General features: G+C 47.5%; 1 protein-coding gene across 2 annotated transcripts in view; it reads left to right on the plus strand.

Annotated features, from left to right (window-relative positions):
* The window catches only part of Pdzd2 (PDZ domain containing 2), a 386,071-nt gene that overhangs the window by 135,631 nt on the left and 236,491 nt on the right, over positions 1–13,949 (plus strand). For both annotated transcript variants that reach the window (XM_052159550.1, XM_052159551.1), the window contains exon 2: positions 12,130–12,966. In XM_052159550.1, coding sequence (XP_052015510.1) covers positions 12,491–12,966 — 476 coding nt within the window. In that variant the 5' untranslated portion in view covers positions 12,130–12,490. The remainder of the gene's footprint in view (positions 1–12,129; positions 12,967–13,949) is intronic.

The following is a 13,949-nucleotide window of genomic DNA, read 5'->3' on the forward strand; positions in this document are numbered from 1 at the left end:
GTAATGGCGTCTTTCCTAATCTCAGTAATTTCCCAGATCATTGGTGGATCTGAGAACTTCTGCACCCCCTTAGCTCCTCTCCCCATAGGGCTCAGCAATCTACAGGCTCCCCTTCTGTCCATAAACTTAAACCTAGAATGTGCCAGGTTACCTATATCCCCTCCCTAAAGATACACCTTGGGAGTAGGAGGGGGGCGAATACACTTTCTCTCATGAAAGAGTGATGTCATGGGTAACAGACTCTGATCATTCACTGGGGAACAGGTCCCCTCCCAATCTGTTCCCTCATCTGTGCAGCCGGGGAAGCTGCCACAGGACTGCAGGACTCTGGAAAATGATGGTGCTTTCTAGAATTTCTATAGCATATGGCTCCTCCGTGGGGCTCCAGGTCAAGGGTGGAGAAGCGAATGCGGCTTCCTTTGATTTTTTTTTTCCTTTGTGACTTTGGTTCTGTCCCTTCCTGCCCATGCTCCCTTCAAGCAATCCCATGCAGCTCTGTGAGTCAGTCAGACCTGCTGGTGACTGACTCCCCACAACGTGAGCACTCAGTCGTCACCTGTAGTTACACCAGACTTGGAAGGGATCAGTGTTAGGCCATGTGTGCTGTAACAAAATACTGGACACTGGGTTACTTAGGAGGAAATTTTTTAATTGTGGTACTTTGGGAGGTTCAATTACAGGGTCAAAGCGTCAGAAGACAGCTATGCTCTGTCACCAACACAGCCTCGGGAAGAGATGAATGCTATATTCTGTGCAGTGAGAGCAAGAGTCACAACGTAGTTCCATCCTGTCCTTTAAAAGGCACCCGATCATTCCTGAATGGTTCATGCTGTAAACTAACTTCACCCCAGTCAAGATTCAGTTTCAAGATTAAGACAGGAATTTGGAAGGGACATGTGACCATGGTGGTGTGTCCTTAATCCTTAGGAGCATACATAAGGGTCCTTCCTCACAAATCTGAACTTGAAAGTCAAGCAAAAAATTTAATATTAAAGTTGAACTATAAATATAACACATGATAAAAAAAAAAACATGCCACTTCAGGAATACTCAAAATGAAAAAAAATGCCCACAGAAATATGTAGAATCTAAAGCTGGAATCATAGTCATCTTAGGGGTAGGGGCAACCGCTAGAGTGTGATTGTTCCTGTAAGAGGTTAAAACCAGTCTTTTCTGATGTGACTATATATGTGGTTTGGAGAAAGTGGGCTGAACCAAACTGAGCGGGATGGGAAAGACACTGGCAGGAGGCAGGAGCCGACCGAAGCGTTCCTCAGTGGTGTCTTATAGAGCGAGGTCTCCGCGATGCAGATTGATTCCTCCACACATTGCAGGCTGCAGAGGCTGCCTGAGCCAGGGTCCTTCCTAAGCACCTTGCTCTGAGGTTTGCCTGCTCTGCGTCCAATCCTCGGAGGAAAGCTCGCCCTAGTCAGGTCGATGCAAATAGTCTGCCTACTTGGTAATTGTATTTCCAATAGAAAAATCAATGCGTGAGCTTTCGTGCTGGTAACTGTCTACACACTAGATGAGGGGGCCTTTCAGTGGGCTCAGAGAATGCTGGATTTAACGGCTAGGGTTCTGAATGCATGGGTGTGGGCAAGTCACAAGGTGAAGGCTGTCTTACGGCACATCCTTGGTCCATCATGGCCTTCCTCAGTGGCATCCTTTTCTTGTGCGCATGCATGTACATGCCTTGGCAGGGGTGGTCCACCCTTCTCACGGCCGCTTATCTCCACTGGGAATACTCCATGTAGAATCTACTTGGGTGGCTTTCAGCCTTGCCCCTCTGGTTATATGCTCGCCTGTTTCATGTCGTCCCTAGTCTGTTTCTCTTACACTCCTGTTAAAGGCCAGGAGAACACAGGCATTCCCTGGAGGCCTCTGAGAGAGTCACACTCCTTCAGGGCTGTTCCTCCTGAATCCTGAGTTCACAGCCGGCAGGGGTCAGACGGGGATTCAGTCTGCACTCACTCCCATGGACTCTGACTTGCCTTCTCTTCATCTGAAGCCTTTCCCACAGGAAGGCCTGGGAAAGGAGGGGGGGTGCTTCCTAGAGAGCTCCTTAGCTGGACCTTTCTCCCCATGATCTTTGGGTTTCCTCTGAGGATTCTCCCTGCAGCAGGCCTTGGGGCCTGACTCTGTAAGTGTCTGGGAAGAGGTGGGGGGGTGGGGGGGGACCAGTTTCCATAGCGCTTTAGGTCCATGCCAAGTCGGAGAGTCTGTGGGGCCTCGGTCGAAACAGGATTTCCTGTGGGCCAACCCTCAGGCGAACTCTTCCCCGCTTCTTGAAACTTTCATTCTTTCTGCCGCTCCAAGGAGCTTTTATTCTGTCGGATATATTTCTTCTTGTCTTCTGAGAACTGGGCTGGGGCTGTACACACATGGATATAAACCCACCCCTGGGGCTCCCTCCTCCCTCTCTCTTGGCAGATAGTCAACGTCTGATAAAGCAATTTGGCCCATCTCCTCGAGTTTAAAACTTCCATGTGGCTATGCTTCTTAATGGGACTAGCAACTCTACTCCCGACTCTCAGAGTCAGTCCTAGCGTCCTGGAGAATGGGGTAGCTGGGAGGAAATATCACCAAACCACTTCGAGTGGCAGATTAGGAAACTGAGGCTCAAAGGTTTTAAATGTCTTGCCTGGGGACTACAGTTAGCTAATAGCAGAGTGCATTACTGGCTATTAGAAATATTTATGCTGTTAATTAACGATGAGGTCAGATCCTGTGCAGTTATATACTAAGAATTTAAATACAGAAGCGGGTTATATACCCAAGATCTAAGGATAAGAAATGTCTTAAAAGTCAAGTGGTGGTGGTGCACAACTTTAATTCCAGCAACCTGGGAGGCAGAGGCAGAGGCAGAGGCAGAGGCAGAAGCATCTCTGAGTTCAAGGCCAGCCCGGGAAAGACAGGGCTACACAGAGAAACTCTGTTTTGAAGAAGAAAAAAAAAAACTATCTTAAATATGGCTGAGGAGTTGGCTCAGTGGAAAAAAGTGCTCACTGCAGTCGCCTTAGGACTATAGGTCATATCTCTAGAGCCCGGGCAAATGACAGGTGGCAGTGGTAGCCCACCTCCAATTCCCTAGTGCCTAGAAGACTCTCCAGCGGACAGTGATGAAGGAAGACTATTAACACCAGCCTCGGACTTACATGTGAACTCTCCCATGCACACGCACATGCACACACACTCATATATATGCCCATACATGTAAGAACATACATATACCCCCATCTGCACATACACAAACTGGAATAAATAAGAATATCTAAAACAGCCAGTTGTTCAAAAGGAATTTGTAAAAGAGCTATATCTATGCCTTAAAATGAAGAATCCACTCTGGTGCGGAAGGTGTCATCTACAGTGGGTTGGTGGCACCAGGGAGGACAGGACAGTCTGATTGTAATGCATGGTCACGGTGCCCTCAGGGTTGTCTGGCTATCAACACAGAAGCTGGCACTGCCCTAGGACAATTGCTCATTCAGCAAAGAGACACTCTTTCAAGGCATGGAATCACTACTTCAGAGCCATGCAAGTGATATCATCTGTTTTCCGCCTTCCTAGTCTTTATGTTCCTTGAAAGCCAATATATCCTATCTAGAAGTAATTAATCTTAAACTGACCAAAGCCTGGGCTTTTCAAGTAAACAGCTTTGGATAAGATGCCAAACTTGTTTTCAGTTTTTAAAGTCATGGCAAATGTGTTTCAGAAGAAGGTAATGAACAGTGATCATTCCTAATCTCCATTTTGATATATTATTTATTTTTATGTCTGTGGACAATGTGCCTGCTTCTGCAGCTATGTACCATATGAATGCAGTATCTGAGGAGGACAGAAGAGGACATTGCATCCCCTGAGCCTGTGAGCTGTTATGTGGGTGTGGGGAATTGAACCCTGGTCCTCTAGGATAGCAGGTAGCGGGTATATGTGTGGGCTACCAGCAGCAGCTCAGGATGAGTGCACCCCACCTCATGGAGACACTTTACATTGTCCTCTGTGGCTTGTGTGTAGGGATGGTCTCCTGTCAGTGGGGTCCCTACCAGAAGGCCATATCCTGCTCTGGAGACTGGGCTCTGCTCTTATGTTCTTCCAGAGCCGCATAGATGTGACACAAGGAAGCCATCACCACTTAAAGCCTTCCCTGGACACCTGACCCTGCTGAGAGTTCCTCATGAACTCAGCAGTCTCTGCTTGGATGTGCATCTCCTTGGTGGCCTCCTGCAAGGCCTCAGACAGATCCTGGGGCATGCTGGATTCTCCCTCCAGCTGCTCGTGGCTACAGGTAGACTGCAGCCTATTTTTTAAATCTATGTTTTCAAGGAGACAAAGAGAATCCAAGCTACTACAGGGGGTGGGGGCTGGAAAGATGGCTCGGAGGTTAAGAGCATTCGCTGTTCTTGTAAAGAACCTGGGTTGAGTTCTTCCATAGCCACATGGTGGCTCACAGCCATTCATATGTCCAATTCCAGGGCGTCTGATGTTTTCTTCTGTCTTCTGTGGTATCAGACATGAGTGCGGTTTATATACTTATATGTAAGCAAAATATTCATACACATAAAATAAATCTAAAACAAATGTGAAGAGTAAGCTTCAGAACTAGCTAACTCTTTGGTACTCTATGAATCATCACACACCCACCATATATATATCTCACATAAACCCACCATATATACATAACACACACTCATATGTATACAAATACCACATGCACATATAGTACACATACACATATCATCTACACAATACAATATGCACATACACAGGTCACACACACATTCCATATACCACATGTATACATACATGTACACACACCACACCTACATACACAACACATGCATGCATGTATACCACACCTACACATGCCACACATACACAGTACAAAAACACACACAGCATACATATACACACACGGACACACACACATCACATGCACATGTATATACACATACCACACATATACCACACTATACACAAACACCTATAGGAATCCAATTATCCCCAGATGTCTAAGCCAGATGTAAGGTGTTTGAAGAGAAACACCATTGAAGATTCCCCTCTCTCGATGTCAGTGTCTCTTCTGTCTGTTTCCGTCAGTGCTGATGGGCTGCATCCTTCCTTTCCAATTCAAGGCCTGTGCCCATCTCTGTCAGTGGTAGCATCATTCTGAGCTGTGTACTGTGTGTGCCTTGGGCAGTTGAAACAGTGACTTCTGATCTGGAATCTCATTTTTTTCAAATACAACTAAAACTCTTGGCTAGTAGGGCCCAGCTTATCCCCTTCTGATAAAACTGGTTTTCATCACACTGTAAGAATCAGTGTTACAGGCATCTTTGGCCGTTTATACCGCAGGCTGAATGTCCAGAGAGTCTTCCCAGGCAGAGGGATGTTGCTGTCCATTTTTTTATTACCGCCATATGGAACGGACATTCTCTCGATTTTGTGACTTAAGAGAAAGCAGTTTGCAACATCTAATTTTGTTCCTGCTATTGTCCCTAACTCGGCAGCCCCTGTCAGCACAGAGATGGCCACCCGGGCACGACAGCCGGCGGGTTGTTCAGATAGTTCTCATTCCATAGGTGAGTCCACCCTATCCAGCCTGCAGCCTCTGGGTTCCTGACACCCGCTTCCTGGGCTCTTGTTCAGAACCTTTTAGGTTCTGTAACTTTTAGTTCATCCATTCCTAGGCACCAGATAAAGCCAGATGAAGGCAGCCTTGAAAACCTGGAGGTATACTTCTCCTTTCTTTCCTGCTTCTCTTTCTAAGGGTGTTGGCATCAGCCACACCCAATAAATTCTTCTTGTTTCACCCTTAGATTGATGCTACATAGCTATCTATACCCACAAACAGGACTGTGCCTCAGTTTAATACCTTGCTCCTCCCATGAGGTAAAGGGAGGAAGGATGGATAGCATATGGAGAGCCAGGAACTCATGTTTCTTTGTCACTGGGAGCCTGTCGGTGGCCACGGAACAGGTGTGCGTCACCAGACTGGGTGCTGACCTGGGTGAGGAGGGAACTGTTCCGGAGGGGGGACTGTCGGAAGCAAGAGGCATACTGACAGAGAAGCAGTAACTCTGGGACTTCTCCATCTTCCCTCCCCTCCCCCCCATCACTATTCCATCAAGTCACAGCAAAGTGGTAGAGAGATTCTAGACATATTTAAGAGCTCATTCCTGAAGCTGAGACCTGTGTTAATGTGCCTTAATGAGCATAGCTGTACACACAGTAGGACTCACTCACCATGCTAGAAGACGTAACGGTATTACTGAAAGGAGACAGAGAGAGTCAACAGCGCTGAGGCACTCACTTCTGTCCTATGCTTGCCTGTTGGTGTCATCTATATTGTGTAGGGACCACAGGGAATCTCTGCAGGTTCTAACGGCACACCCTCCATCTTGTTCCCTTGGAAGGCTCCTGAAATCAACCATTTTTTAGGCCAATCCGAAAGCTCGCTTCTCTAGAAAATCATTTTCTAAGCTTCTGAGTGAGAAGATGGGGCGCATCCTCTGCTGACCACGTGATACAGTGTCGCCAGAGGCAGCATCTGTGCTTCCTGACTGGGTAGGGCCTTATCCCCCTCAGAGCTGTGCATGGTGCTTGGCACACAACGGGTCTCCTGGGGAAGGTTAATCAAATGCAATTGCCAACTGGCCTTCCCCATCAAAGAAAATTCTCACCTCCATTCCCCATAAATATAGAAAAATGATCCCTTTCACTCTTTCCTCTGAACTTCATTTTCTCCCAGAGAACGTCAATAAAAACCATGCCATCGAGGGTGGAAAACATTCTCCAGCCTTCTCGGGAAGTGACCTAACAGGGAATAATAACAAATAGGAGATGGTGTCAGTAATAAACGACCTTATTACTCGGTCCCCAAAAGAGATTTCCAATATCGCGTACTTTGAGCTTCCAAAGAACTTGAGTGTCGGCTATTAATTGGTTCCAAATAAATCAAAAGCTTAGCAAATACCATCTACATAATCACATGGCTATTAAAAGGAAAAAATAAGATCAAAGATCATCCAGCCATGTACAAAGACTGAAAGTCTCTTTTGGCCAAAGTAAGTAATGCCTTTCCCTGCTTCTCACAGGCATATTAGCATCCTAGGAATAAATCAAAGCTCTTCTGCCCTACCAGCCATCATGGTTTTCCTTTCTTCATTGTAAAAATGAGAAAGTTAAGCTAAATTTCTCACAAGTTCTCTCCATCTCAACAGAGACAGAGAGACGTCCTCCAACACAGTTACATTGCTCTACTCATCCGCGTGCACCCTACCTCTCCCACACTGTAGACTCAATAACTAAGAAAAATAGTTGTAAAGATTCTTTAAATTAAATTTTCATGGCCTGTGATTCAAGGTGTTAGTTACAGTTCAGATGATTCCATATATAAAAATAGACCAAGTGTCGTCAACACGATGCTCTTTAAATGTCTGATTGAGGCAGGCCAAACTCAGGAGTACAGGCATTTTTTTTTTCCTGCTATCAATTTGCATCCATCCATCCATTCAGGAAGTATTTGCTGAATATTTATTAAGAACCAGGTTCTTAAGTCATTATAGAGTCTTCTATTGAATGTGCCTGGCTCATGCATCACCACCTTTAATGTCTGAATGTTTCTTATAGAATTATGAAAGAATTAAATTGTTGAACCAGTCAGGCTTTGAACTTGGCACTGAGAATATACTATCAGTAAGACAAATTTGTCTTCACAGTAGTAGAGGGATTGCAGACGGAGATGTTAGGGGCTGGGGGCACAGCACAGTGGGAAGATGAGGGTTGGCATATACAAGTTGTTGGGATAAACCCCCTCCCAAAGCCACCCTAGAATAAGTGGAAATTAGTATAACGTACATCTATGATACTTCCGTAACAGAATCAACAGAGGTTGCCGGCAGCCCAGTTCACAATGTAAACTATCCCTACTCTAGACTGTGACCCCTCAACAAAGCTGGCACAGAGTTTCCCCCTGAAAACTAAGCCCCAACCTGCGTTGGGAGAAATGGGGTCCCACTGTCTAACAGAAACAAAAGTATCAATTTAGAGCTAGGACTCCAAATGGTAACATTTCACCTGCTGTGTGGAGTTAGTAGAAAAGAAGTCATCCTGCCTCCGGATGGAGTTGATGGTGCTGGAGTGGAGTTGATGGTGCTGGAGTGGAGTTGATGGTGCTGGAGTGGAGTTGATGGTGCTGGAGTGGAGTTGATGGTGCTACAGTGGAGTTGATGGTGCTGGAGTGGAGTTCATGGTGCTGGAGTGGAGTTGATGGTGCTACAGTGGAGTTGATGGTGCTACAGTGGAGTTGATGGTGCTGGAGTGGAGTTGATGGTGCTGGAGTGGAGTTGATGGTGCTAGAGTGGAGTTGATGGTGCTGGAGTGGAGTTGATGGTGCTGGAGTGGAGTTGATGGTGCTGGAGTGGAGTTGATGGTGCTACAGTGGAGTTGATGGTGCTGGAGTGGAGTTGATGGTGCTGGAGTGGAGTTGATGGTGCTACAGTGGAGTTGATGGTGCTGGAGTGGAGTTGATGGTGCTGGAGTGGAGTTGATGGTGCTAGAGTGGAGTTGATGGTGCTACAGTGGAGTTGATGGTGCTGGAGTGGAGTTGATGGTGCTGGAGTGGAGTTGATGGTGCTACAGTGGAGTTGATGGTGCTGGAGTGGAGTTGATGGTGCTGGAGTGGAGTTGATGGTGCTGGAGTGGAGTTGATGGTGCTGGAGTGGAGTTGATGGTGCTGGAGTGGAGTTGATGGTGCTACAGTGGAGTTGATGGTGCTGGAGTGGAGTTGATGGTGCTGGAGTGGAGTTGATGGTGCTAGAGTGGAGTTGATGGTGCTGGAGTGGAGTTGATGGTGCTGGAGTGGAGTTGATGGCACTAGAGAACAAAGGAGCAGAGCCAGGAGAGAAAGAAGGCAGGGCTCTCCACAGCATCCTTCTTTTTTTTAGCCATCCTACATTCCAGTCCTTCCCCCCATCAATTCCCCCTTCCCCTCCCCACTACCCCCAGCCTCTTACTGTATAGCTCTGGCTGGTTTAGAACTCCCTATAGTCCAGGCAGTCCTTCTACCCCTCCCTCCCACTTAGTCCTGAAACTGAAGGTTTGCACTACCAAGCCCAACTAAATTCCATTTAATGTAACTAGGGGCCTTCGAGATGGATCAAGAGGATAAACCCTTGCTGCCCGAGCCTGATACCCTGAGTTCGATCCCCAAAACCCACACTTGGAGAGAACTGACTCCTTAAAGTTGTCCCCTGGCTTTCACACATGCATGTATGTATGTGTGCACAGAGACATGCAGGCACACATGCAGTGTGTGCACAGATGCACCAAAACTAATAACAGCAAACAAAATACATTGCAAAGTTAATCTACTTAGGCCGAGTGGCATGGTCCCCATCTGAAATTCTAGTACTTAGGAGGCAGGATCAGGAAGCTCAGTACTTTGAGACCAGCCTCGGCTGCCTTGTCCCCATCCCCCAAACAACAACAACAACAGTATCAAGCAAGCAAAAAAGGAATCAACAAGAGCTGAAGCCACAGCTCACTGACACAGGTTTGCAAAACTACCCGGGGCCCCTGGACCCAATTCCCAATACCCAAACAAACAAAACTACTTCAACGGTGTACATGAGGGGGATCGGTAAAGAAGCTACTGGCGTAACTGCTCCATTATAGGTGGGGTGTGGTGGGGGTTATTGTGAATAAGAGAGAGAGAGGATATGCAAAGGCATCTGGAAGAGTCTGGAGCAAAAGAAAAGAGAAGCAGATGGGAAGTACCAGAGACAGGGAAGGGCAGAGGGGGAGGGCAGTGGAGAGAGCAGGAGATAGAGAGAATGAGGCATAGGAGAGGCAGCCGAGATGGAGGGGGAGAGACAGAGGGAGACAGACAGACACACACACACACATAGAGGAAGGAAGGGGGAGGGAGCGAGGAAGACAGAAGGAGGGAGGGAGGTGCAGACAGACTGACGGGGAGGGAGGGACAGACAGACAGAGGGAGGAAGACAGAAAGAGGGAAGGAGGAAGAGATAGAATAGAAAAGATAAAAAGCATGGGGTGGACAGACCGTGGATTATACAGAGGATCAGTGACGTGGGGGGGGGGGGCAGCACGCTAGCTGGTGTGGACTTTGAAATGTATCCTGGGTACTAAGATGCTGAGGGCGCCTGGAGCCAGCACGGGCTTTGATATTCTGATAGACACCCAGGTGTGTGTCCATGGGTAACCAGGGGAAAGGGCTCCTTCAGGAGATGAAAACCCAGTTCCTTACAAGCGCCCGAGGGCCTCTGGCTTTCATCTGGCTCCTGTGGCCGGGCTTGAGCTCATTCCTGGGTTTGTGGACTTCCTGAGACCTAACGGAAGGCACAGAGCAGAGAGAACAAAACTTTCAACAGGAACATTGTGTCTAATGGTTTTCTTCTCTTTTTACAACTCAGGAGTTGTTAATATTTGGAGATGGCCAAAATTGATTGCTCATCTTGGGTCGTTTGTCCATCTGTATCCACTTGATTCTGGTCATAGGGTTGGGGTCAAAGACTAGATGACTCCTGAAGCCTCCCCTCCCCTCTCACCTGACAGGTGAGGGGGGGATTAGCTGCAGTTGTCAGAGGAGAAAAAGTGGGGACACATTCAGAGACACGTTCTGCCTGCCTTCCTTCCTTTCTTCCTTCCTTCCCTCTCTTCTCTTCTTCCTGTCTCTGTCTCTGTCTCTGTCTCTCTCTCTCTCTCTGTGTGTGTGTGTGTGTGTGTGTGTGTGTGCCCGCCCCCCCTCATAGCCCAGGTCTCATATTATTCTTAAATGGCCTGGAACTCACCATTCATACCAGGTTTGGCCTCAAACTCACAGTAACCCGCCTGCCTCTGTCTCTCAAGGGCTGGGGTTAAAGGTGTGCTCCTCTAAAGACATTATCTCACCACACAATCTTTGCATTTCATTCCTATTGTTGAGAATTCTTCGGCTATCCCTTTGCTCATAGTTTTTCCATGAACACTCATTTTCTCTAAAAGCAAGTCAAAGGCGTTCTCAGCCACTTGGCAACTATTTAAGGTGACTCAGAGCAGAGGTTAGACAGTTTCACAACACAAGTTAAGAGTCCTGAAATCTGAAATTTGAATTGGTCCAGAGTCTGAGATGTTTTAAACATCGACTGGATCCACAGTCGATTCCACGTGATGGAAAACCTCATGCCATGATCTTGATTTCATGTCAAAATTGTTTGCGGATATTATATGAAGATACTGTCATACTAACATATGTAGAAGACCTATGGGAACCTTAAGTGAGATGCAGATCCCATCCTAAGATATTATGGATATGCAAATATTTTAAAATCTAAACGCATCTCAAATCAGAGACACCTTGTCTCAAGCATCTCTTGGGCTATTCAGCCTGTACTATGCAGCTGCATTAAGTACAGTTCTTCCTCCGCATCCAGTGTACAAAATGTTGATCCTGAAGACACAGAGAGAGTGAGCACTCCCACCCCTGGGGGGGAGGGGGAGGGTATCTTTCCAAGCTTCAAAACCTTACTTGTCTAAGAACAGTTGAACCATCAGACTTTTTGGACACAGAGTTCTATCACAACAGCCCGATCCATTTTTGTCTGTTCTATATAGGTCTCCAATTAGATTCCCATCCCAAGCAAATAGCCGTGATAATTTAAATTAATTTTGAGTAGCTTGAAGCTGACAGCCCTAGCATGAAAATAAATGCTTTTGTTACGGAGGTAATTTATTTACATGGTGCTGGGAGCTGCCACCTTTCTTGGATTCCCTTTAATCCAAACCATGCAGAGGTGACATAATTAGAAATGGATGAGAAGTGGTCCAGAACCTTCCTTATCCTTCCGGGGGGTGGGGTGGGGGTGGGGGGTGCTTTCCATGCAGCCTCCTGGTTGGGTATGAGTTTGATGCTAAATTGATGGGAGAAGTGGAATTTCACTTCCCTGCTGATAATGGAAATTTCCTGGAGAAGGACAGTGTCCGAGAGGCTTCTGGTGTGTGTGTGTGTGTGTATGTGTGTGTGTGTTCAATCTGTACGTTGAACATGGAAGGAGCTATACTGGAGAGAAGTCTCACCAGGCTGCCTGTTGTAACTCTAGGTTTTTGTTTTTCCTCTTCCACTTCCAGGTGTGAATGAGCCCGACAAGATGCTGAAACTGCAGAAGAAACAACGGATTTCCATGTCATTTGCATGAACCCCGCTGTGAAAGGAACCAAGCAAGGACTTGTTAGATACTTCCCCCCCTTCCCCTGCGGAGCAGTCCCGAGCCTTTGTTCCAGTGTTGTTTAATAGTGCCCTGTCCTTCTCTTGCCAAGACAAACATCCCAGTCTCACCGGACGCATCCCTAAAGCTCAGCTGCTGGCCGGAACAAGAACATGGGCAAAGCTGATGGTCCTCGGAAGCCCTCCCAAGGGACATGGGTCCCCACGGGGTCCAGTCTCCGGAAGCAGGACCTCTCATGATGCTGGAGTCTGGGAGTGAGCGCCATGCCCATCACCCAGGACAATGCCTTGCTGCACCTGCCCCTCCTGTACGAGTGGCTGCAGAACAGCCTGCGGGAGGGTGGGGACAGTCCGGAGCAGCGGCTCTGCCAGGCGGCCATCCAGAAACTGCAGGAGTACATCCAGCTGAACTTGGCCGTGGATGAGAGTACAGCCCCACCTGATCACAGCCCCCCGGAGATGGAGATCTGTACAGTGTACCTCACCAAGCAGCTGGGGGACACCGAAACTGTGGGGCTCAGTTTCGGGAACATCCCTGTTTTCGGGGACTACGGTGAAAAGCGTCGAGGGGGTAAGAAGAGGAAAACGCACCAGGGGCCAGTGCTGGACGTGGGCTGCATCTGGGTGACGGAGCTGAGGAAGAACAGCCCAGCGGGGAAGAGCGGAAAGGTTCGGCTCCGGGATGAGATCCTCTCCCTGAATGGACAGCTGATGGTCGGCGTTGACGTCAGCGGAGCCAGGTAAGCGAGGGGCGAGCACGTGGCGAGTGGTTTACCTGTCTCGTATTCGGTACTATCCTTCTAGAGTTCTAATTGCCCTGGCAAGAAGCAGGTGGCTTTTGTGCCCTACAGGAAAACACACTGAGTCCTAGGCTCCCGTTGTCTCATAAGATCCTAGGAGTTAAAAGCGATGAGAGGACTTGATTTTTTCAAAGCTCACTTCGTAGAAATAACCATGTGTTGAGCAGCATCTACTGAAGTGGACATTTGTCAGGTATTCAGCTCACTAATACCTGGTTGGTTTGTTCTTTTCTTTTTTGGTTTTTTGGTTCCATCTGTGAAGAACGCCTAGACTCAGAGCATTTCCCTATCCCTAAAACTTGGGGTCAAAAGAAAACAAACACTATAATATAAGAAATGTCCCATTAAACTAGACTATATCATTCAGCTCACCATCTCGCTGGCAATCAGAAGCCCAAGACTGTGGTCCTGGGTGTCCTGTTCATCACATCACCTACAACAGGCACAGGACTCCCAGAGACTCAAAGTGCAGACACCCACCCTGACATGCCTATATTTTCTAACCACCCCCCAACCCCACCTCATCCCACCCCCAACACTGTAGGAAGTTAAGACAGGACAGGTTGTCTCCCTGGTAAATCCAGCTTCCCAGAAACCCGTTCAGAGATAGTCCAGGTAAGCTCATAGTGCTGGGAACAGCTCTCAGTTTATCCCTTTGAAAAGATGAAGACTGAAACCTGCCTTGGTGAAAGCCATAGAGTCGAGTCTAAAAGTAACCCCGTGCCAGTTTTCAGTTGTCACCTAGTATTAGCAAGTATACATGGTACTCAGAGGTTCCTACATGCGGTATTGCCAGCAGGAAAGCTCATACAAGGCATGGTATCCAGGGTTTTTATGGGGTTGGTCATGTGAGCCTGACCTATGTCACCCTAGTCTCTAGTCCCTCTAGTAGTAAATTAATACCATGTGGCCCAAAGCCCCCA

The sequence above is a fragment of the Apodemus sylvaticus genome, chromosome 16 (genome assembly GCF_947179515.1).
Source record: "Apodemus sylvaticus chromosome 16, mApoSyl1.1, whole genome shotgun sequence".
Lineage (NCBI taxonomy): Eukaryota > Metazoa > Chordata > Mammalia > Rodentia > Muridae > Apodemus > Apodemus sylvaticus.